At 38.2% G+C, this 25171-nt stretch overlaps 1 protein-coding gene across 3 annotated transcripts in view; it reads right to left on the bottom strand.

Annotated features, from left to right (window-relative positions):
- Positions 1-25171, bottom strand: part of brsk2a (BR serine/threonine kinase 2a) — a 159643-nt gene that overhangs the window by 56704 nt on the left and 77768 nt on the right. For 2 of the 3 annotated variants that reach the window (XM_043228637.1, XM_043228638.1), the window contains exon 2: positions 19896-19990. In XM_043228637.1, coding sequence (XP_043084572.1) covers positions 19896-19990 — 95 coding nt within the window. Of the gene's footprint in view, positions 1-121; positions 220-19895; positions 19991-25171 lie in introns of those variants that run through there. The other variant, XM_043228639.1, reaches the window with a different exon arrangement.

Genomic DNA, 25171 nt, shown 5'->3' with positions numbered 1-25171 from the left:
CCTGCCACTGCAGATCAGAGAGGAGGAAGGGGACGTAGACGATATTTCCCAAACCCACCTGACCCTAACGTTTCACAGCAGCGCTTTGATCTGGCCTCTCGAAACCTCCTGAATTACTTACGCTCATCCAGACCCGCTACACTCCAGCACAGGCGGCTCATGTGACTCCAGTCGACCGTCCCTAGTGCTTTCAACTCTGTGGAGTCAGCCTTCAGCTTCAGTTGAAAATCAGCAGCTTGACTTTGACCCTGTTTGCCGCTGACCTTTGAAATCGCAGCCAATGACTTACAGAAAATTAGCATCGTGTACATTTATCATGCGTGACGCAATGACTCAAAGTCATTCAAAAAATAAAAACAAAAATAAAAGATTTTTTCCATGAACTTGACTTTACTTAACTTTTGATAGTCTTTAGGCATTCTACTAACTATAAGTAACTTTGTAATTAAATGTCAGCTAATTCTCGTTAATTTGCAACTATGTCTACCAACTCTCAGTGTAGACTGTTAGGGTTAGTAGAATAACTTGACACATACTTGCAAAGTTTCTGGACCCACTACTAATACTGCTAGTTCACATGTAGTTGCCACGTTACTTACTGTTAGTAGTCTAAAATGAAATTAAATTAATTGGTATTTTGGTGCACTTGTTTTTTGGCTGCTTGTTATAAGCAACTTAAATTTGTGTTTGGTTTTTATATTTGTAAAGTTCAAACAAACTAGTTGTAAGAGCATATATATGATAAATGGATAATCACTATCAGGGTGAGAAAAATTGTATTTCAATAATGCGGACGTTTATGTTTGCGGTGTGGCCGATTTTCATAGTTTTTTGGTCAATTGTTACCAGCATAATTTTTTTTTATAGTTTGTTTAGTGTATTTATTTGTAGGAGAAAACAAAAAAATTGTAGTAGTAAAAAAAATAAAAAATAAAATACATTTTACATTCTAATTAGAGTTTGAAAATGTCATTCTTCTGTTATGTTCATGCATTTTAACGTATGAAAATATTCTGGGACAAGAATAAATCTGTTAGTTCAAACCCAACCCCTGGACCATAAAGTATGACTTATGCTATATGCAGCAAAAAAATAAAGATCCTGTTAATCCAATCTGTTCTAACAGTCTATGACCGACATTCTCATAAATATCTGGATTTATTTGACTTCATCAACTGACATAATTTGCTCAGCATTGAGTCAAAGTCCTTCACTTGCTGTTTTAATCAGGCATGCAGATGTGATATGACTATTCTGGGAATAAACAATCTGGCCAATGGCTGAAGAGTGCGCTGGAACAGCCTCGGAAATCCCGGACAAAGCCATCTTGACAAACGTGGCACCAGACCAAACCTCACTGAATGGCTGATCCGAAGCCAGTCCGAAAAGCCAAGCAGGGAATTTGGCTGAGTGGAATGTCATTCAACACAAGGATGTGCCACAGGATCTCTGCTGACTAGAAACTGCGCTCAGGGGCTTGAGGAAAGCCATGGGATGAGAAATCTCTACTGCTGAAGGCTACTCAATAAAAGCAAAAGTCAGGATGTCTACAATAGCTATCCGTAAGATATCCGTAAGCTTTATAGTAGCATTCATCGCAATGGCAGCAGCGTAACAGGCACATGCCAACTTTAAAGTATTCATGAAATTGTATCAATTACAGAAACATTTTTTGAGCAAATTACATACGTTGTAAAAAAATGGGTGTACATCATTTTGAACATATATTAGTGCTGTCAAATTTGCTGATAATTACATCCAAAATAAATGTTTTTGTGTACATAATATAAGAGTGTGTGTATTATATATATGTAATTTACTACAATGCACTTTGGTTGCTCCAGATGACTTTATTCATGGCAATTTCAAATGATAATAAGCATCAAAGAAGTTAATTCCATTTCATTTTATTCTAAAACCGTAATAAATTTAATGCAGGTATTGTTATCAAGACTTTTTCTTCATTGTTTTATAAGAACAGTTCACCTTAAGCTTTTAAACTGTTTTTAAAGAAATTATAATAAAAACATTCATCATAAAAAAGGTGTATTCAATATGTAGGAATTTCGAGAAAGAGAGAGAAAAATGGTAACGTATTTGACCCAGATCTCCTAAATCTGTCTGAAAATTTTAATGTCTAAACTAAAAACTGATTAGTACTAATTACAACTGTGAATATATAAAAAATTTGAAGCTGAAAATGGTACCATTTAGATTGCAAATATCGATTTTAAACCCTCGGTATCTATGACAAAACCTGAAAATAGCTCTTCTAAATCTGTGAAACTTGGAAGCTCCGCGGCAGCAGTAAGCGTGAATTTATTCCTTGTGATTAAAATGTTGCTGCAAATGAGCCTGACTCTCTCCTCTGTCCATTAACATCATGTCCACCCTACGCTCGCCAACTCATTGCTCTATCTTACCATATTGACCCATTCCTTCAAAATGTCAGTTTGCCGGCACCTGTGCACCTACTTCTATGAATAGCCGAGCGTTAATTAACTCTACACATCTGTGTGCATGCAGCCATCCAATTTCCATATAACTTCATTAGTGAGTTATTACACCAGGTCTGGCCTCGACTCCACGCCACTTTGAGTCAACGTGGGCCGGCGGAGATTCAGGGTTCGGGTTGCAGGTTCTTGATTTGTGGGAGTGAGTTGAAATGAAGGCAATCAACCGAGCCAAATCGTTAAAACGAATGCAGATCATTAGATTCGAGAGAGAACACCTCTGTATGTCGGTGGGTTCGCGAGCTCTTGCGGGTCACTGGGTTTCGAAAGTCCGATAATTAGCGATAATGTAAGTGCCGTGCTGTAATAAAGACCAACGTGAACCTCATTTTCTGAAACGACCCTGAAAAGTTTCTTTCGGCAGTCCGCCGCACAAAGTCAAGGTCGAGTAAGTGCGCGAGACTGACGCTAATCCAAATTGGTTATTTGACTGGGAAATAATTCGTCTTGTAGATTCTCTCACACTCATTATTGAGTTGGTACCTCAAAATGTGCAGGAATCATTCGCGCAAATTCGCTGATCGTTACTGGTCTGTCAAGAGCAGTCATGGAGGTCATCTCCACTCGAGCTAAGGGAGCTAATGACTGAATACTACTGTAGGTTTTTTTCATGCTAGTTTTCTTTTTTATCTATTTTTTTGTGGAAACAAGTCGAGTTGGAGAATACTTTGGCTTTGCAGTGATACAATTTAAGGCTAAAACACACAGAAGTTCTTTAAGGGATTCAATATAATTCATTATGCACAATTATAGTGTAATTTTAAGGTACAGATGGCGCGTGGAAAAAGGGTAATAAAACATCCCATGGAAAGGGGATCTGGAAATGGGATGGTTTAGATAAATTAACCATGGCGGAGTGCTAAACCAACAGCTGTTTCAGCCCAAGTGTGCTTTAGAGCCAGTTGGTTGAAATTTTCACACAGGAGGCTTCATTAGCGAAACAGCTAGAGTGGTTTGTAAACTGCTATCTTGGCTGTAGTCTAGCACAGGCATACATGGCAATAATTCTGCAACTGAATATGTTTTATTGTAATTGTAATTGGTATATTATCAACAGCTCCTGACATTCAGAAAATGAGCTGATGCTGAACAGCTAACATTAGCATTAGCAAAGTAAATAAACAGTGACAACTTTAACAGTAACGAGTTTTTTACAATTTATTAGCAAAAAGTGATTGGTACTTATGCTAATTCAGATTTGTTTCTGGCATTTTTACCTGTACTATGACAGGAGAGAACAGAACTGACAGGAAGTGATGTGGAAAAGCGAAAGGGAGGATGATCAGGAAAGGTCCTGGAGTTTGGATTCGAACTTGGGACGGCCGTAGCGCAACAGCGCTGTATGTCAGTGTGCTTTCCACAAAGATATCAGAACAATAAGAGGAAAGTATGTCTTAAGCATTGCATTAAAGTAAGGTATCCTATTCACTTTAATGCAGTGAAATGCTGCTGCTGTACAAAACACAAAAGATGCCTTGCTTATACAAAAAACCACAGAAGGGACAAACAGTGACAAATTAAATGTTACACTGAGAGAAACCTGTGTGTTTCAGTTGACATGTGACCTTAAAATTGGACGCTAACTTTGTTGTTTTAACTTGTTTGCACTGTACAATTAAGCCAGTACTCATGCAATAATAATCAGTTTCAGTGATGGATAATTTTTCTTGCTCAAAGGCATTCCCATAGATACTGTTTCTAATGCTTCAGCTTTGCTGCAACTTTAGTTAATTAGGGTAATTACTTAGCTAGCAAGGTAAATTAATTGTATCAAGTTAATTCAAAATGTTTTAATTGCATAACAAAAATAGCTGGGTCCTCAAGATATAAAGAGTTTCTTGTAAAGCGGTAAATAGAAATTATGGTAATTTGCTTCCCCTAGTGGTTGGGAGCAACTTCTGTGTTTTACAAAAGCTCCCTTTCAAATTAATGAGGTTGTTTTGTGGACTAATATTGTTGTGTTCTGTCACGCTTAGCTGTTGTCTTATTTTTGGTCAGGTTGGAGTGCTGGCTGGTTTTAAAGAGGCTTTAGACACTTTCAAGTCCAGCTAAAGACCAGTTTGGTATGGGAAGAAGACTAGCTTAAACCAATTGAGACCAACAAATCAGCTCAGGCTGGTTCAACAGGGAGGGACGTGTAAAACTATACATTTTTAAAATATAGTTTTCTTGGTTCAAGTTTCTAAATGTATTCTGCTAAAAAATTTACAGCTAACTGTCAACATGCTGAAACCCTGAGTTCTATCTCTTCATTCATCGCCTGTGAAACTGCCGCTAAAATATTAAAGATAAAAACAACAACTAGCACCACAAACAACTAAGAACAGCTGAAATCTCAAGCCAGTTCAGTATTTCTCTACATTTACTTTGCTGACCCAGTCGACCTCAAACAGGTATAGCTCAAGCACTTTGCATATGTATGAATGATGCAAACATTAGCATTAGCGATTCAAACTAATATTGGCAACGCAACATTTACTCAACTTTATTAATTATCTAGTCAGTTGTTGGATTAGTAGTGAGTTTATTTTCTGTTAAAGCAGCGCTGTTAACCTGTGTTAGGTTTGATAATGCTCACATTGCATGCTTTGATAACTGTAAAGTTTTGACATGGGAAAATAAAGATAATTGTTTGTTTATTTAAAGCAATGAGACTTGATAAAGAAAACTGAGAAAATCAATGTCAGAGTAGCACAGAAGTTTGATCAAGACCTTACAGAACATAAGAAACTATTTCATCCAAGATTGAACTGTTTTATTCAAGATGGACATGCCGTCATGTCAAATAAAATGTTGCTAGCTTCGCAATGGAGGAATATATAGTCTCGCTGCAACTAAAAGCAAAAAGTGAAGTGATACATGATGAAACAATCAGCAACTACGTTCACCAACTGAGCCCTGTAGGACCCATTGTACCATGATGCTGTGCTGCCATTTTTTCCTCTTTTTCCTCTCCTCACTCGTTCCCTTCATGACGGAATCCCAGAGCTCTATCATTCACTTTCAAGACCAAGAGCCCTTTACGTACCCTGAGATCTGAAAGGGAGTGACATACTGACAGCCGTGAATCAAAGTTGCGTTTGGTCATTTGATCTGAGCTCATTCCTCTGACTGATTCTTCAGATTAAGGAAAGTCGTGTAGTCCTGTAGAAGCACAAAGGGGAAACATTCGGGCTAAGTTAAGCCAAAGCGCATCTATTCCCCAGTCGTGGTGCTGATGGTGCGAGCCATGTTGGTGCCCTGGGCCTTAACCGCATCTCTGTTCCTCATTAACACAACATGTGCTGAGTGTGAATGTTCTTTGCAGTGAGCAGAAGCCAAAGCGGTGTGAAAACAGCTGTTAGCATTGCACAGCAGTGACAAAGACAAAGATAACTGGAAGAGTAGTGCGGGGAAGGGAGGGGGACTGGTGTATTGTACCTCTGAGCTAAAAGCCTTGTGTTACAAGAGACAAGAGCTGTTTGATGAGTCATCTGAACCACATTAACCTTAACTCTTCATCTAATGTCGATAGTGTAATATTTAAATCATGGCACCAGTAGTAAATGGAGGACAATCAAGATTTGCAGATTTACGGAATAAAATCATTTGCAGTTATTGCATGGTGGTATTGACAATTGTAGCCCAATATGCATAAACCACCTACAATCAAAATAAACATCATCCATCTGCAGGACAATCATTTGGTTCTGTTAATTTTTTTTAAGTGCTCCTTTTGGTTTTGGGAGTCCCCGACGACAGGTTGACATGCATGCTTATTCGCTTAACAACTCCTAAATGATTCACTCAACAATTCATTCTCCTTTGCGTGATGCTAATCTGCGGTAATTAGTCCGATTGGTTTAATTTTCATCTCATCATGCCTGTAATGCCTTAGAAATCAGCGCTTGAGAGCAGTGCTGTTTTGTGTACAGCATTACCAGGGAAAAAGCTATTTTTACCACACTGAAAGCGCCATCTAGACGCAAAGAAAGAATTCACATTTTTATTCTGATCAATGCCAAAAGACCAACAAGTAGAAAGGCAATAAGATTATGTTTCATATTGATGTCAACTTGAAACAGCTTGGGATTTGTTTTAAAAATGACTATTTCAATGATTCAGAGTCAACTCTTTCTTTTGAATGACAATAACTTTATACACAGTGCACTTCAATGTAAGCAGTACATTCACTCAGTTTCTCATCTTATGTGTGAAGGTTTATTATTTAAAGCAATTAATAGAAGAACGGCGTCTCTTAATAATACTATAGCTGTCAATCAAATGGATCTCTGGTGAACCGAGTAGCAAAAAGAAAGGTGTCTCTAAACATTTGAGTGCATTTGTCTTTCTGCAAAGTTTACTTAGAGTCCTTTTTCCTGAAGATCAGATAATGAAGGATAACGTCCTGAATCCATAAAACCCTACCAATGGGACAAACACAAAGCAAGATGAAGTGCTACCTGCCCAAACAGTTTGTCTCAAGGTCATGCAAATACACACGAGGCCCCCCGCATCTGATTTGCTTCTGTGTGCTGTGTGTCGCCCTTTATTTGTACAGCCAGCAGCCGGAAGGCTGTTATGCTTCTACTGTTTAAATCTCTGCTCAGCAAGGCTGTGTGACATTTGTTGGCATGTTTCATGAGTACTGAGGGATCCCGATTCACCTCCTTGTCAGGATAATCTACAGATTCCGGTGCAAGACAGCAGAATGCTGCCTACTCATCTTTTTCCTTTTGATTTAAATCGCACTGCGCCAAGGAAAACTAATGTAGCGGGAAATGATAGGAAGTTCAGTTCAAAAATCAGCTGAGACAAGAACATTTACTGTGAGAGTCTAAAGTACAATGCAAGAAACAAGGAGATCTTGTATCCAGGTTCTCTTTGAGGCTTAAATAAAGTCCTTAATTATATAACAAATCAAAACAGCAGTTCTGCTGTCAAAACAAGGTCCATCGTGTATGTGATGTTATCTCTACCAGAGCAAGCACTTTAAGGTGTTGTTTGTAGGGTTAACAGGGCTATCGCTAGTCAATAACAGCAAGCTGTATTTGATTTCTGCCTTCTTTTTACCAAGGATAAATTGCACTCACATTGACTTAATTTGACACGGAAAACAGTACCCTAATAAACACTTGCATCCACATAGGCAGGTTCCAAGTTAATCTCAGCAGTGCTCATCGCCTTTACTGTAAATCCCAAGATCCTAACAAGAGTGCGTTATCAATACCTTAGAAACGACAATCGATCCGAAAAAACCATGCCCGGATCAGCTTGGTGTAACTACAGCAAGAAGAGAGATCTCTCATTCACATCGGGAGATATTTTGATCCTCCTTCCGCTACGACCAACCCAATTCCTGCAGGATACCCCGTCTTACCCCTCAGAGGACGGTCTTGATTCCTTCAGTCAAGCTCAAAGCTAAAACAGCCTCTTTCAGAAAAAGCCCCTCTCCCAATCACCGAACGGACATGCAATGACAACTCCGTCATGCTGTCAATCTAAGCACTGATGGCAGCTGAGTTATGACTGAACCGAGGCACTAGTCGGTGCTAAAGGACATATCCTTTTATGACCTTGTCCATAATGGAGTTTAATGGTTTATGATGTGTAGTGCTGGAGAGAAAGGTCATGTGAGGTTTCATTCCACACGGCCCCCTTTCCCGGGAGCGCATGGAAAATAATGGGAATGATTTATCATTCTGAGACTTTTTATCACGGTTAAACAGAGGCACCGCAGGTCAAATCCAGGGAATCCTCTACGTGGGTAAAGCTGAATGGGGTGGACCACAACAGATCTATTGCCCTTGGCTAAATTTAGCTTGAGGTCAGCACCGCCATATTTTTGTGATTTCAAATATCACGGTATTGAATATAAGGAAGAAATGAATGATAGTAGGGGTCAAAAGGTTTTGAACAGACCCCAACAGGCAACGGCAACATGTAATTTCATATCAAATTACCTCCTATAAGAAAATAATTGCAATACTTCTGCCCTCTGGGTTTACAGCTTCTCTGCAATATCAAGAATGAGCAGCGATCCAAAAAGAAAGAAAACAACACTTCTTGTACAAGAATAAATGGTCCTCTGAATGAAGTGGATGAAGTTCACATTCCTTTCTATAGGGATGAGGTTAAGATTTCTAGATACTGAACCAATCAATATAAGTTGACCAGACCTTTATGGCCAGACCTAACTCACAGGTTATTTCATTTTTTACAAAGAAACTCCAATTGAAAAGTCTCCTATTTTTTTGTTCAAAAGCTTGAGGAAAAGATCAAATTCAGTCTAGGTTTGAGTGCTTCTGGCATTTCCAGATCAAATACTTGGTCAATAAAGCTTCTGTGATCTGTACTGGTGTTGTTACATGCTTCCTTCTGGCTCAACTTGACTGCCAATTGTTTTTTCTGTCTGGAAAGAGCTTAGCACTAGAGCCTATTGACACATTTAAAATGGAGGACAGCTTTGGCCACGAGCCCTTATGGAATATCAGGATTCCAGAAGCACTGGAACTTGAGCATGATTGAGCAATTAGGGCTTTCAATCTGCAGGGAGCAGTCACCACTCATTAGCTCTTACCAGCAGAATCCACATTTCACACCCACCACCAACCTGAGGGTGGTCAGTCGGAATGATGTTAAGCAAAACACTTCAACATGCTTATTAGCACAAGCTGCCAAACGCCAAGATGGTCCAGACGGACCATTTGCCATAAATGAGGCCATGATAAAGAAGGAACGGCATGAAATTTAATCCAGCGTGGACAAAGATAACCTTGGTTGTGGGTGGCAGGGTTTTAAATCTTCGTTCTTGTCTTCTGTCCTGCAGCAGAGACCACTATTATATAGATTCCTCTATATACTCTCTAGATACCTCTGCAAATACAAAGCAAGAGACATGTCAAATGGGAATACCATTTATCCATCATAGCTTAGATATCATTATTAAGAATATTTCAAGCTGTAAACAGTAATGACCGAGGCTGAATCATCTTTTGGAGAAATACGCCTAAAGAATTTTACCTTGTTCACACTGACAGTGAAGCATCAAAGGGATGGAAAGTCATTCATTTTAAATGAGAGCTGGCGATTTCGACATAAGCAGCAGTGACTACTGTAACCAATATAAGCACGTCCTAGTTCTTGACAAGCATGACTACACTATATGAATTGTCTCTGGCCACATATGCAAAAATATATTAAAGAATAAATGCAGAAAACCATGTCTCCAAATGTTTGGAGTAGTCGCAGAATATACAGAGACCTGGCAAACTCTAAAGGTTTTATAACAGATAAAAACACTGATCATTCAGTAAAAAAAAATACTTAAAGCTCTAGCTGCATCATTCTAAGTAGTAAGTGTTGTGGACTTTCTAATCCTTTGACGTGAAAGAACACAGCGACACAGGTTTCATTTTGAAAAAGAGGGAAGACCAAAAAGAAGATAGACAGAGAAAGTGAAAGTTTATGGCAGTGCCATTTTACTGTGCTGGAGTGACCAGCTGCAAAGTAATCTGAACTTCAAAAATACCCACAGTAATTCAGCAATTTCAAATGTTCAGAACCTGCATTGGTCTCTGACATTTCAAGCGGTGCAAAACCTTTTGGAACAAAAATCCATTCCCAATTTAGTGCAGCAAGGAGCGATCTATACTCGCTAGAATTCATGTCAAGGACAGAGCAAAATCTACAGAGAATGGGGAACAAAATTAGAGTGGAATTTCAGATGACCTTCCATTGATTAGGTCACATCATGGGACTTCAGAAAAAAATCTGTAATAGGAAAGATATTAAAATACCCCCAAAGTACAACTAGGAACAACTAATACAATTATTTAACATACCCATGTAACTGAAATGACATGGTAATGATATGGTAATGACATGGTAATGAGATGCTATAAAATGAAATAATAAAGTTTAGAGATATATACACACACACACACACACACACATACACATGCTATTTTACAGCTGTGTGCAAAGCTAAAAATTTGGACATGAAAGTGTAATTTTTCACATTTCATAAAAAACAAAAAATAGCTGAAGGAAGGTGGGGGTGGAGGCAGACAAGATGAACGTACAAATAAGATCCGTAAAAAAGTCGTGGAACACTTGAGGGTGCTTAAGGTCTTTATGAGGAGGAAACGCAGCGGGGAGGGAGGGAGGCAGGCAGGGAATCCTCAGCAGGAAGACACTTCTGTGGCTCTGGGAGAAATGAAGGGAGCATCTATAATCATTTGGTGGTGTGGAACGAAATGAAGGCGGAGGGTGGGGGGGGTGAGCTTGCACTGTCATCCCAGTGTCAGGATAACCTGATTAGAGCCAGCCGTGATTCATCTATCGCTCCCACTCTTTCATCTGAGCTGTTTGGGAAAACTTCTCCTTTTTCGCGTTCCCTCCATCAAGCTGTAAGCTTTCTGCTTCTCAATTACTTATTTTTCCAACTTCGTTTTGATGCTTTTTGCATTTTCTCGCTCTCCCAAGGAACGTTTTCCATTCGTCTCATCTGTCTGCCACATGAGGAATTAATGGCTCAGACTCACATAATCCTGCACATTCAAAAGCATAAAAATCTACATACCCAAAAAATATACGCACTTTGTGCATTTATTTTATTTTATTTATGCCTCTGGTTGTGCTGAGCTGAATTTTTTTGTTTGCTTTTTTGTTTTATTACAATACAGCATCAATACTTTATATCCACGGATGTGTATTTTTCCACTTACTTTAGAACTATAATTTACATTTAAATAAACAGGGACTGTTTAATGTGTGGAAAATAAAATAAAAAAAAACAATGAATATAACTTTTTTCCATTTCCTGAGGCCATACTACTAGTTTCTCCTCAATACCTGTAATTATGATATTCACCATTATTATGCAACCCTTGTCAATCTCTCCCACCCTCCAGGTCTAAATTGATGTCTACAATTACTAAATAATAATAATAATAATAATAATAATAAACATTCAATAAATATTTTAGTATATAATAAATAAATGTACCAGTACAGCCAAATAAGCATTATTTAAATATAGTTTCTTTTCATTACTCTACAATAAGCTATGTGAAACATTTATGATTATTATTATTGTTATTTTATTACATTTTTCTTTTAGATGCAATCAACTGTGATTATTCACAGATAACTGTGCTAACATTTTTTATTGATTTACAACATTAATTTATATGCCTTTATTTATTTATGTGAATAATGTATTTATGTACATTCTCAGAGCAGCCTTTTTGAAGCGCAGCACTGTACAAGAGTAAAGCGACAAGATCTGGACCAAATGCAACAGCAATTCCAAATCTGCACTTGTGAACCATGACATATGTCAATCAATCAATCATTTTTGTGCGATATATACGCATTTGTTAAGTAATGTGTCATTTTACAATTTATCCATGTAAATGTTTAGGATGAAGAGTATAGTCTTAAGAGTATACACAGAACATCGTTGCCTACACTTTAAAGTCTGAGTCAAAGTTAAAATTGTTTGACCTATATGTTGCATTCCAGGGCTTGACCTTCACACAACACTGGACAGGGGCTACCAATGTAGCTTGACACTTGGATGTAGTTCAGCACACTGGGGAACATTGACACGGATCATGTGAAACAGCCATTGTTCCCTACACAGATATTCTTATCTCAATTCATTCTTTTTGGCAATGTAGGCTGACTTTGGCTTCTCTTTCTCCATCTATCTGTAAGATTGCAGGAGTTATAGGGCGCAAGGTCATGGTTTACCCACTCCCACCCCTCACCCTACAACTGCCTCAATTATTTGCTTCAGGGGGCAATTACTCCAGTCTCGACAGACCTCTCCATCCCATTTCCCTGTTTCTCTCTCTTGAAGTTCATATCACTCACCTCACATATACTGCTCCGACATTTTAAAAATTTTGTGCATGCATTTTTATTTTAAAATCAGCCTAACTGTCTAAGCATCAGGGTAATCTCTGAATACTTCATTTTCACGGTTTACACCAGGTGTAGCCATCACTGTTCCTAGATGGAGAGTGTAGCTCTAACCCTAATCAAATACACCCCAAATCAGCCAATCACAGTGTTTAGGATCACTTGATCACCTTCAGATTTGGTGGAGCACGCTTGGAACTAAAATCCCATCTGAAAAAGTCTTCAGGTCTTGAGGACCTGGACCTTAAAGGGTTATTCCACCGTAAACAGTGAATCCCTGTGCATTCACTGACACAGAAGAGTGTATGGTGTCGAACTGTTGAATAAAGTCATTATTTTTGTATTTACAGTCACAGGCCTCTCGGTTTTCATCCAAAATATCTTAAACTGTGTTCCACGGACCAACAAAGCTTTTGCATATTTGGTATGATATGGGCGTTAGTGATGAATGACAACATTTTCATTTGAACTGAATCCGTTATCGCCCCCCTGCTGTGGAAAAACGAAACTGTAACTATACTGGCTGGCACGGATCGGCACGGAATGGAATGGAACAGTACTTCAAAGAGAACCATTCGGCATGACAGTGGAGAAATGGTTAATGCCTTCCATGAGAGGGTTTGGCATCACAACGGCTTTGTTTCCAAGTAGTCTGCTGAAGAATGCAATTAGTGTATCTCCCAGAAATGGGTAGAATAAATTTCAACAAGTTTTTCAAAAAGTTAGGCTTTCGATGTCAGCATAGACCAGACATGCCCAGTCCTGTTCCTATCTGCAGGGTTCAGTTCCAACTTTGCTCCAACTCTTGACTGTAATTCTCTAGTACTCCTGAAAATCTTGCATAGGTCCATTTTTGTTTGATCAGGACTTAAGCTTCAGAATCAGGATTGGCCTGCCTTGACATAACCAGTGGCTCCCAACCACATTTCCTGCAAGTCTCCGCCGTTTGACACACCCATTTGCAGATTTGGAGATTCTACCAATAGGGATATGACCTGAATCAGGTGTGTTTGATTTGGGAGACTGAGCAAATTGTGCTTTCTCCATGAACATGGTTTTCGAGCCAATGACAAAGGACAGTCGATTTCAGTCATCGTGTACCACAGCTCTGCATACATGACTCTGTTATATAGCACACCTATTTCAGATAACCAGCTTTTTAGAAGAGAGTACCATGCAGAAACTGTGTTCCTATCAACATGCTGCCTACACAGTGTTAATTTCTCCCTACTCCACTGAAGTTCACCTAACTTCTGAACATTCATTCACTGCCTGCAGGGTCTTCACACAGAGGAAACTTCGGAAGAATTCTAAAGTGTGACAATATGTCAATAACTCCAATTTAAATTCATGTCTCCTTCTGAACTGGAATAATAGCGGAATATTCTGTTACGTCCACTTCACAGGGCACTTACAGTAGAATAGAACAAACACCTGAAGTGAATCACAAGAACTGGAATTGAGAACCACTGATGTAGGCAATGGGAATAGTGACAAGTCCACTTGTGTTTTTGGAAATCCAGTTTGTGGCATTGCATCATCCGGCATTTTCCACACCCTCAAAATGATTTTACCCATCCATATCTATCAAAGGTTTCTCAATTGGTAAGTTGTGTAATCTCTTAGCCTAAAGTAACATAAATGAAAACAGAAGTCTACCAATATTTCATTAAAGGCATCCTGGCCAAAACAATAAAATAAGCCAACAGCCTTTGCAAGAAGCCACTTGAATTGGTAGCTCAGTACTGAGATCAGAGGGGATATTGAGCACTAGTCACTGGACGCATCAAATCAATACCAGAAGAAGCCAAAGGGAGACGGTGCAGATTGTGGAATGATTTATGCCTCGCAAAGGGCATCTAATACCCCGTTCAGAGCGTCTACTAGGGCAGAAGCAATGCTGGAATCTATAGCTATTTGATTCACGAGTGCACAGCACAGATCTGCAAACCCAACGGGAAAAACTGTCTCAGCTTTTTTCTGCCGGGATAATTCATTTCAGAACAGAGTGTATGACTGCTGGAGGAGCGAATCAAGTATTCAACATGCCACATCGGTAGCTGAGAGGTCTACAGTTCTACATCATAATGGAGTTCAGTGGGCTGAAAGTTCTGCGTTGCAAACCGCAAAAGAACAAGAGCCGCATCCCATTTTGATTCAATCACTTGAATTATAACCAGGAGTCGACAAAGGTGAATTTGCACCGACAGCGATTAAATTGCTTGGAACTCTCTGTTCTGTTTGTTGCTGTGTACTCTGGTGTCACTACTGGAGCTACAATCACACAAGCTACACTGATGGTTTTTGAAGCCAAGGACCCCAAAATATGATGACTGTAATTTCTAAAATACAATGGCAGCTATTCAGTGTCCTGTATGACAACCATTTCTACAGCACTTTAACGCCAGTGACACAGAAAATCAAAAATAGTGCTTAGACTCACATACATTATCCCACACTCTATATAACTGCATTTCTCCTTCCGTTCCTCTTGCTCTCTTTATCTGTATCCATCTATTCCCTGTTTCCCTCTCTCCCTCTATCGTTCTGTTGGTTGTCTCTTTGATGCTGTGTCAGTAGAGGAGAGCGAGAGAGCGAGATACCGTGGATAATGAGCTTTAATCAGGCCCAGAGCTCACAGGAAGCACAATCATCAGAGCACTGACGTTCAGACTAGCCACTTGCTGTGCTCAACATACACACACACATACAGATTATGTTCACAATGCAGCATTACCTGCGAAAGCACTAGTATATTTAGTATAGCATATTTAGATACCGCAGTGCAAACGTATTTAGTATACAGTGCGTACTGTGCAGTGCACTAGTATTCAATTCAAAAAAAAAAAAGAAAAGAGCGCTACCTCAAACTCCCATATCAAATACACTCCAGTGTGTGTGTTTATATTTGTGTGTTTGCATTTCTTATCCCTCTAAACCCCTGATACGCTAATGCTAATCTATTTACTTGGCTGACTTTGAAACTTGCCTGAAATCTAGATTAAACCTCTAGTTTTTAGAGACGCACTGAAGCGCTCACATGCAGGAAAGCATACATATATTTATATATGTGTAGTCACTCTCACACACACACACACACACACACACACACACACACACACACACACAGGGACTTATCTGCTTTCTGCAGACTACCGTGTGTGTGTGTATGTGTAGCTATGAGTCAATGTAAACTCTATAATCTCGGGAGTTACAAATGTTAAATATTCCCTCAGGCCTCGACAAGGCGCCACATCCCACTCGCATTCACACACGTACGCTATACACTCATGTTCAATCACAGAGACCATCAGTAACACAGCCGCTATCAAACACGCGCTTTGTTCCAAAGACTCGCTATATAGTGTTTACACAGTCAGCTACCTTCTGAGGTGTGCTAAAAAAAAAAAAAAAAAGATGTGAGTGATTTGAAACGCTTAACATTGGCAGCGAATAGCACTCCTCAAGGGAAACACATGAGCAAGGACGCTCACAATAGATAGCATGTCGCTAAGCTAACAGTACATTTATTGGGAAAACGATACATTACAACAGCACATAATTAGATATAATATGTTTTTAAATGGGTGTTTTTGTTGTTGTTATTATTATGAATTATTATATACTCTTTCCCTACCAGTGTTTATTCTAACTTCATGTTTTTTTTTAAATCAATGCTGTAATGTAGGTACATTTTGACCATTGCATTTTTAGCAAATAGTACATCTAGATCATATTCAGTTATATATCACCAAAGCAAAAAGTAGATGCAGTAGATGGCTTTCCTTAAAGCTTGCATAGGCCTTTAACACTTTCTGGATTGACATTTAACTCAGTTGCTGTTGGTTGCATTATTTTTCATATGAACATGCTTTACGAGATGCGAGATGTTTTTGATCAACACTTTATAGACTGGGATGCATTATAGCATATAACAGTGAAACCATGGAAACGTCTGTGTTTGGTGACGAAAGAGCTAAACACTTTTTCTTCCATGAATTATATAAAGAGAAGTTTATTAGAATGCCCGAGCTGCTCTTTTTCAAACAATGAAAGTGGGTAGGAACTGTTATTATTGTTAAAATGGATTCTAACTAATTAAAATGGATTAATTTAATTGAATTCCATTTAAGAAAGTAAATTTTTTATTTAATTTAATTTGAAAAAGCTGAAGTGCTAAAATGACTAAAACCAAAAGGATAAGAATAAGAACAGAATGACAAAATTTACTAAAAACAGAACATTTTATGAACATATTAAGAATTAAAAATTGTATTCTAAATATTAATAAACACTATATTGGCATACTAATATATAGGTTATAAAATAACCAAATAAAATAAAACATTTAAGACAATTAAAGATAATAGTAATAATAACAATAAACAAAAGCTAACAAAATGCAACTTATTAGTAAAAGTCAAAATCTAAAAAAAAATCTAAATCAAAATATATAAATGTTACTACAACAGCACAGGGATGTGAACATATTTCATACATATTTCAAGTCTTCTTATCCTATATTGATAGCTCTGTGATGAACAGACCGAAATAAAACGAGTAATTCCAGTTTCATGTTTGGCTGAAGTGTTTTGTTAAACCCAAACTGAAATCCTTATCCAACGCATAACATCATCTTTTTTCGATCTAATCCTCTTTCTTATAATCCCTCAACGCGGGCTGCTGTGAGTTTGGCCATGTGCGCTTGTGTGGACGTCCTGGATATGAAATCAGAGGTGCGGACACTCCAGAGAATCTCATTCCCAGCGGTATGCGGCGTCCAGACCGAGGTGCCAGGACGGAAACAGAGAATGCAACATTTGCATTTAAAAAGGTGACATTTGCAATGCTGGTCTGGAGGCGCAGGCATGAGAGGAGAGACAGGTGCTGGGATAGCCCATATTCATCTCGGTGACAGGAGGACGACAATGAGAATGTCAAAGCCAAGAGTTAGACAGCGCACCGAATCACACACACACACACACACACACACACACACACACACACACACAGCTCTGAAACGAAGGCCGCTGTCCAAAATAACCCTGACAATCCACCCCCTCATCTCTCAAACCCATGCGGAGATAAATTGGTGGCTGTTCGAATCGACTTTTACCTCATACCGAAGTAATTACGCGAAAACAAGGGCTGGAAATTGTAATATCTGTTGTAGTCGCATTAAACTTCAAGTTCAGGCGAAGCGGCGCATGCATTATTTATGTGAAATGTGGAATAAATGATAATGTAAACACAGACTGTTTAGACCTGAGGAGCATATGATTAGTGTGAGCTGGATTGTCTTGATTGTTGGTGAAGTGCAAGGCGGGTCGTCCGGAGTTCACGCGGCGGCGGCGCTGATGAGAGTCGGATAAGGGGTTTGTTCGCTCTGAGAAGGCTTCTGATTGGCCGCTGTGATCAGGGAGCTTCAGCAATGAACTGCGTTAAAGAATTTGCGATGTTTTCTTCAACGAGGCCAAACGGTAACGTTGTGGATTTTTGGCCATGTACTAATGTTAACAGAGTGTTTCTTTGAACATGCACGTTGCGATATTTTGAAATATTGTTGCGGTTTCAAATAACCGTTTTCAATTTAAATGTATTTTGTAAAATTAAGTCTATTTCTGTGATCAAAGTTGATTTTTTTTTTGCGTCGTTACTCTACTCAGTGTCGCGTGATTCTTCAGAAATCATTCCAATACTGCTCGTATTTATTAAATGTATATTTTTCTATGATATTTTATTTATTTAGTGAACAAGACCGCACGGTTTTCAAAAGAAAAAAAAAGTCTTTTTTAACATTAAAAATGTATTTTTTCTCTTTTGTTCTTTAATTGGTTTTGCTCAGTTTAGCTTATTTTCTTTTAGCTAGTTGCCAAAGCAAGATTTATCATTTTTCTTTAGTTAATATACTAAAATAAACCAAATTTTAAATAACTGAAATTAAGCATATATATATATATATATATATATATATATATATATATATATATATATATATTATAATTAATTTTAACTGAAAAATAAAAAAATACAAACATGATAATTACATTTCATGCATCTGTATACATATATAAATACACACACATGCAGAATATATTTTGAAAATATTTACATGCATTTACATGTAGATGTTAATATAATTCATTTTATAATATTTAATATATAAAAAAAAAAAAAAATCTGAAATATACAGTATGTGTATTTATATATGCATAATAAATATGTTAATAATATATAATATTATATATATATATATATATATATATATATATATATATATATATATATATATATAATTGAATGAAATTTTCTATTAATATATATTGTAAAAATTTTGCTCATTTTAACCGTATTGTGTTGGAAGCATAAGTCTCTGAGCCTCAGGTGCTGCTTGTTTCCAGCAAGATCTTAATTTGGTCCTCTGCCTCCTGGCGAAACCTCAAATGTGCAAATATCTGAAAGAATCGCAGTGTTTAAGGTCTCTAATCTTGCCGAGTTTATTTATCGCTGCTCGTCCCCGGCCAAATCCCTTCCTCATTAATATCCGTTGAAGCAAAAGGAAAACAGTTACTCTAGGTTTGCTTCTAAATTTATACATTTTAAGCATATGTATTTGGGGATGTTCTAATATTAAGGCATTCCACAAGCTTGCCCCCATTTCCAAATAATAACAAGCATCTCATATTTTAATATGCCTCCCTTGAAAGACAATTATCTTTAATCAGGATATTTCGTCTCCAGTTTCAGTCTCTGTGTTCCCATGACTGCTTTTATCAGAGGAGATCATTATGGGCCAACGATTACCCAGAGTATAGTTTTACGGGCAATAAATAACATTATACGTTTGTAGGCGCTGTTTATTCATTAATTCATTTGTTTTATCTTTATTTACGAATGACTTTAGGATAAAGAAGAGGTGGAAATGAGGGCACCAAAACATAAGCTAAAAATGATGTTATTATTTAATGTTGACTACACTTGTGACGCATTTTGGTCGCCATTAACTGTACGGAAAAGAGCAGCGTTAACATTCTGATAAATTTCTCCTTTTGTGTTTCACCAAAGAAAGCGACTTATAACTTAACAATATGTGAAAAAACATGCAGTGGAGGAGAACTTTTTCACCGAATAACAACTTATTGTTGCGTAGATATAAATATATTTATATAACGATTTGATTCTTTCATTCTTCTGCAATTTTTCTTAAGTTATGAAAAGAGTTCGTTGCTATTGCTGCAGTTAGAGATCCATACGTGCTGGATATATAGGTCCGGGTCGCAAAAGACCAGAATACGTAATAATGGTCGCACGGACAAGGGCAGCGTTAACATTCTGCAAAATCCCTCCTTTTGCATTTCCCTAAAAGTAAATATTCAGAATTTCCATTTTGGATCGAACTACTTCTTTGAGAGCGAACAGGAGACCGCTCTTGTGTGTGAAGCTGACGTTTCCGAAGCAAAAATGAAAACTTACCTTCATTAAGACGGATTCGCTGAGCTTTTCTCGGTTTACGATCTTTATGGCGACTTTCTGGCATGTGACACAGTGGACCCCGAGCTTCACAAGACCTAGAGGAAAAAAAAAGAAGAAGAAAGAAAGTAAAGGTTAATAGAAAAAGAGCAGTCTGATCATTGGTCTGCAACATGGCTGAGCAATGTTTTCGCTTGCAGTTTAATCATGGAAAGCCCTCTCACGGGCCATTTCCTGTTTCGCACAAACATGTTTCCCTCGGCATCCGCCAGACACTTCATTCATATCTCAAGACAAAATGCACCAGGTACAGCAGATAAGCAAAATCTGAGAGGAAGTGATGGAGAACAGCTACCTAAAGGCCCGTCTGCTTTATCGCTCGTGACGTGGAGCTTCACGGTGCGGTGGCTTTAGGAAATCATTTCTCCCAAACATCCGCCGCACGCTTAACACTCTTATTAGTCAAAGTGCTAAATGTTTACAGGCCTCCGTACCACACCGCGTTCGAGGACTTTCTAAAGAAAAATCTTGAGAGGAAACACCTCGGGTCTTTCGGGGCGATTGTTGAGCGAGCGTTTTCAAACGAGACAAAAGCCACTGAAGACGATTCAGCAAAGTCGCTCGCCGTAGAGTTTGAACCGGACGGCTGCTCAAGACGAGATAATGAACGTTTCGTATCCTGAGGTGCACACGGATCGGAGGACTGACAGGAGCGTAAACGCAAAACGCTGTGATTTGCAAAGAGGACGCCGTGAACGTTTTTTGGTTTTGTATTAAAGCGCGCCTCATCTCTGATGAACATTTGTCCCCGATGACACTCGACAGACACTCCTGAAGAACCTCTGCTCTCGTGCGACTCAATGACTCTTTATGAGTGGTGGAAAAAATGGCTGGTTTTGAAGAGCCTCAAGATGGAGTGCAAAACTGTTCACTCGTGAAGAGGAGACAGAACGGACAGTACTATTTTATGCCTTTAAAGGAACCGGGCTATTCATTTATATTGTATTATATCACATTATCATATTACTATATTATATTATAGTATCACATGCACACCTTTCCCGATTAACATCTGATTTTTTTTTTTATATTTTCGATATTTAAAAAAAAGGTCAAAATGTAAGGATGGCACAACCTGAAACCTAAAATACTAGATAGTAAAATTTTATTCAATTAAATGATTTACTCGTTATTAAAATGATAAGTACTTTGTCATTATCTCTGATTATAATTTCTTAGAAAAATATTAAGCAAAACAGTACTTGAACAAATTTTATTCAACACACAAAAAAATATGTGTTACATACACTTTTTTTGGAATGAAGATATTTTTATTTTCTTAATTGTTATTTATTTTGATATGACAAACATGAAAAAATTCAATTCACAGTGATATAACAGTCATGATATCCAAGTTTATAGACCATTAAAAAAAAGAAAAGAAAAAAAAAAAAAAAATTGTCTCCCAATTAGTATCGCTTTTTAGTGAAAACATTTTAAGCAAATAAATAATATTTGACAAATACTACAAATTAGTCATGTGGTTCAACCCACACACAGAAATGTGCAAAAAAATTAAATCAATAAAGTTTCTAAAAATATCAGATCTGACATTTTAGGACAAGGCAAGGATAGTTCAGGCGGTAAAATGTCACGTGGTGCGACTCCTTAATTGATATTCATGAATAACTTATGTAAAATATTATGTTCACCGTGGGAATTATATGCTATAGACCACATCTAAAATACATATCAGCTTCAGCTTCTCCATCTGGAGAGACAAAACAAACCCTGCTGTAATCACATTAATGTATGATAAACGATTCACCGTCCGGGTAGAACCAGTCTCGGGTCTGGATCTGGATTGCAAACTGCTAATTGGTGACCTCTGAAATAGTGTGCACCAAACGGGACATATTATACAGTAAAGCCCTGCGCCCTTCAGGTGTGAGAAAAGAGAGAGAATATCGTTCAAATGTCAGCCGCAGACAATTAAACAGTAATGACACTTGACAGAAAACCCAACAGAGAGAGAGAGAGAGAGTGTGTGTAAAAAACCATTAGTATGGATCCAATCATCGGAGGTCAGTGAAAGAAAATCTCATAATGAGGAAAACACGAACAAAAAACACCCCAAAAATGAAAAACCATCACTCAAAATGTCCTTTCTCATAATCAAAGTCCTCTGTTTGTGAGACTCGGAGAAAACAGTTTCATGCGCTTTGAGCGCTGTGACCTATTCCAGCTAGCCATGATAATACACAAAGACATTAGCACAAAATATATACGTGGAGAGCATATCGCAGTCAGACGTCATACCGCATGACATTATCACAAAGATACAGTGCATTAAGTCCAAGGGCAGAAGAAATGGCCTTATCAAAAAGAAGAGAAAAAGCCATGTGACGTGGAAAATGCTCGGGCGAAACCGCTTCATCTGCTCTGATAAGAATTGGAGAACACTTGGTGGAGTCTCGGAGTATGACCGGCGACGGGGCGACCGCTCGCTCCGTTATCGATTACAGTCTTTGTGTGTGCCTTCCCGATCAATAAAATTAAAAGAGCTTTTGTCCACAGCAACAACGTAATAGTGGTCAAAAACACAATATTCACCTTGACCCAAAAGTTAATATATGCCTCAACGTATATATTTCACATATCAACAATCGACAACTTTGAATTTTTTTGAAGTCACTCTTCTATAAAATAGAATAATTTGTTTCTATAAATAAATAAAAATACTGTTATCCTACTGATTGATTTCCATTAAAAAATAATGGAAAATATATCATGTCATGTGGTTCAACCAACAAACAGAAACATGCACAAAAAATAAATTCAATAAAGTCACTTAAAATATCATATCTGACCTTTTAGGACTAGGTAGTAAAATGTCACGTGGTCCGACTCAATGATATTCATGAACACAACGGATGCTGTCAGAATGAAAGAAACTCTAGTCCATCAGTTAGCAATACTGTATTTTGGTTGATGTTGACGTGAGAGAGACAACAGGAGATGGACTTTTTCACCGAAGCAGGCATTATTATGCATTATGGACTCTGGATATTGGATTCTGACCATAAGGGAGCATTTAAAGTTATGCAAACATGCAGCTTTTCAACCGATGGACTGTTTGGACTCTCATTCTGACGGCACCCATTCACTGCAGAGGATCCGAAGATGAACAAGCGATGTAATGCTATCCTACGAAGAAAAAAAAACGTATCTACATCTTGGAGGTTGAGTAAATGTTTAGAAAATGTATGAACCAAATGTGGATGAACCACTCTTTTAAAATAGCGAAACAGAAATAATGTTTAACATCATGGGTTTGAAAAGGAAAATGTTTAGTTAAAATTGCTGATTGCTGAATGTCTTATCTCTGTTTTGTTCAGAAATAGCCGACTCCAGATTCTTTTCACTTCTCCTAAGGCACCTAAATAAGTTTTCAGAAGCTCCGATTTTACTATCGCTAATTTTGTATATTCACCCAAACATGCGGAGAGTTTGTCTTCATGACTTGTGAGAATGAAGAGAATGCTTAGGCAGGCATTTTCCAAAAACAAACTATGATGGAAAAAATAAATAAATACATAATTGGAAAATGTGATGGATGGATGGATGGATGGATGGATGGATGGATGGATGGATGGATGCTGTTGAAAAGGTGGGCTCTACCTTAAAATTCTAAACAACAAATAGAAAAGTTTCCGGCACATATGTGGCTCCCATAACCGCCTCCTTATTCAAATGAGCCCCTCATGAATTATTCAGGAATCTATAATTATGCATTCCTTTTGCTGACGTGGAGTTTGAGGCATTAAAAATAGATCTGAGAGGAACGGCGGCACAAGCCCCAGTGGAGTCCCGCCGCTGTGTTTTGACTGCCTCTCTTTTTCTCTCCATCGCTAGATCCGCAATGCTCTGGGCCCGTCGTCCAGGAGGATGTGTTTTTCTGACAGGCCCTATCTCGCCGTCCCCGTCCCGTTCTGGACGCGTCTCTGACAGGCTGCGGCGAATCTGGATCCCTCCCGACAGCGGTGCTAAATTCGGTTGATGGGGCGCCAGTTTTGCCGAAAGTTTTTGGGGTTTTTTTTTTGCGGAAGAGTTTGCTTCAGAAGCACAATGAGTCGCCGATGCAACTTCCAGGGCTGGCGCTTTTCCCGGCAGTGTGCGAATGCATGCTTTTGTATACGTGGGCGTCTGTCATTTATGCCGAAAGACCTTTACCGCTCAGCCCTACGATGCCTTCCTCCCTGTAGGGGTGATCAAATTTTGAGGAGGTGCATGCATACATTTGAATGTCAATTAGACTCCGCTGACAGGTTTGGCGACGTGTGCAGACAGTCAAGTGTTTGGTTGTTGAAGCGAACGCAGTCACACGTGACAAACTGGGCCACCTACTGTCATCCGTACCAACATAAGGTGGGTAAATGTTCAGTGTAAGGTTTAATCTCTGTCTAAACGGGAAATAAATTTCATTGCTTTTCACCCTTGAAGATACTACATACATTCTTTCTACACCTTTTTCAATCTGCGTTGTTACCAGTGCCCTTCTTTACCTGAATTCCCCTTGTATTTATCTTTGAAGTTCATTTATAACGCAAGTTAAGCAGTGCTAATATTTTACATTTTTACGTTTCTTAAATTTATGGCTTAGTATTAAATTAAAAGCTGTTTTTGAAGGCTACTGTATCTATAGTATAGATCTCTATACTATATGTCAATTGATTGTGATTGGCTAACCTCTGAATAGTGAATAAGCCCTGATCAAACTGGAAATTAAAAGCTAATTGAGATGATATGATTGGCTAATTTCACACCGGTCTCTTAAATAAGCACTGGTTAAAACTCTAAAATTAAAGCTAGTACTGTGCCTTTAAGACATCTTTATGTAAAGGAGCTCTGTAATGATTGGCTCAGCAAATCAGCATGAATGAAACTTAAGGCTTTCATTTTTAATTGTAAAAATTCAGGGCCCTCTTTAAAAAGTACTGCCCATTAAAAACACTATAATGTATGCAAATTAGCTCTGTTATGATTGTTATGAACACCCCGGCATAATAAATAAGCGTCGATATAAGCATTGAAATAGGGGCAGTCGCATGTTAAAGAGCTCATAAAAAGTCCATTTAAAGTTAAGTCAGTTGATTCAATGGCCGTGTTGACCACGAGCTAACTATTTTCTGGTCAGGAAGTCCTTCAATGTAGAAAGATCTTCAAAAAAACGAGTCAAACTGCTAGTCACACTTATGTTTGATACGTACAATGTAATA

This window comes from Puntigrus tetrazona, chromosome 25, assembly GCF_018831695.1.
Source record: "Puntigrus tetrazona isolate hp1 chromosome 25, ASM1883169v1, whole genome shotgun sequence".
Taxonomy (NCBI): domain Eukaryota; kingdom Metazoa; phylum Chordata; class Actinopteri; order Cypriniformes; family Cyprinidae; genus Puntigrus; species Puntigrus tetrazona.
This window is presented reverse-complemented; position numbering and strand designations above follow the sequence as displayed.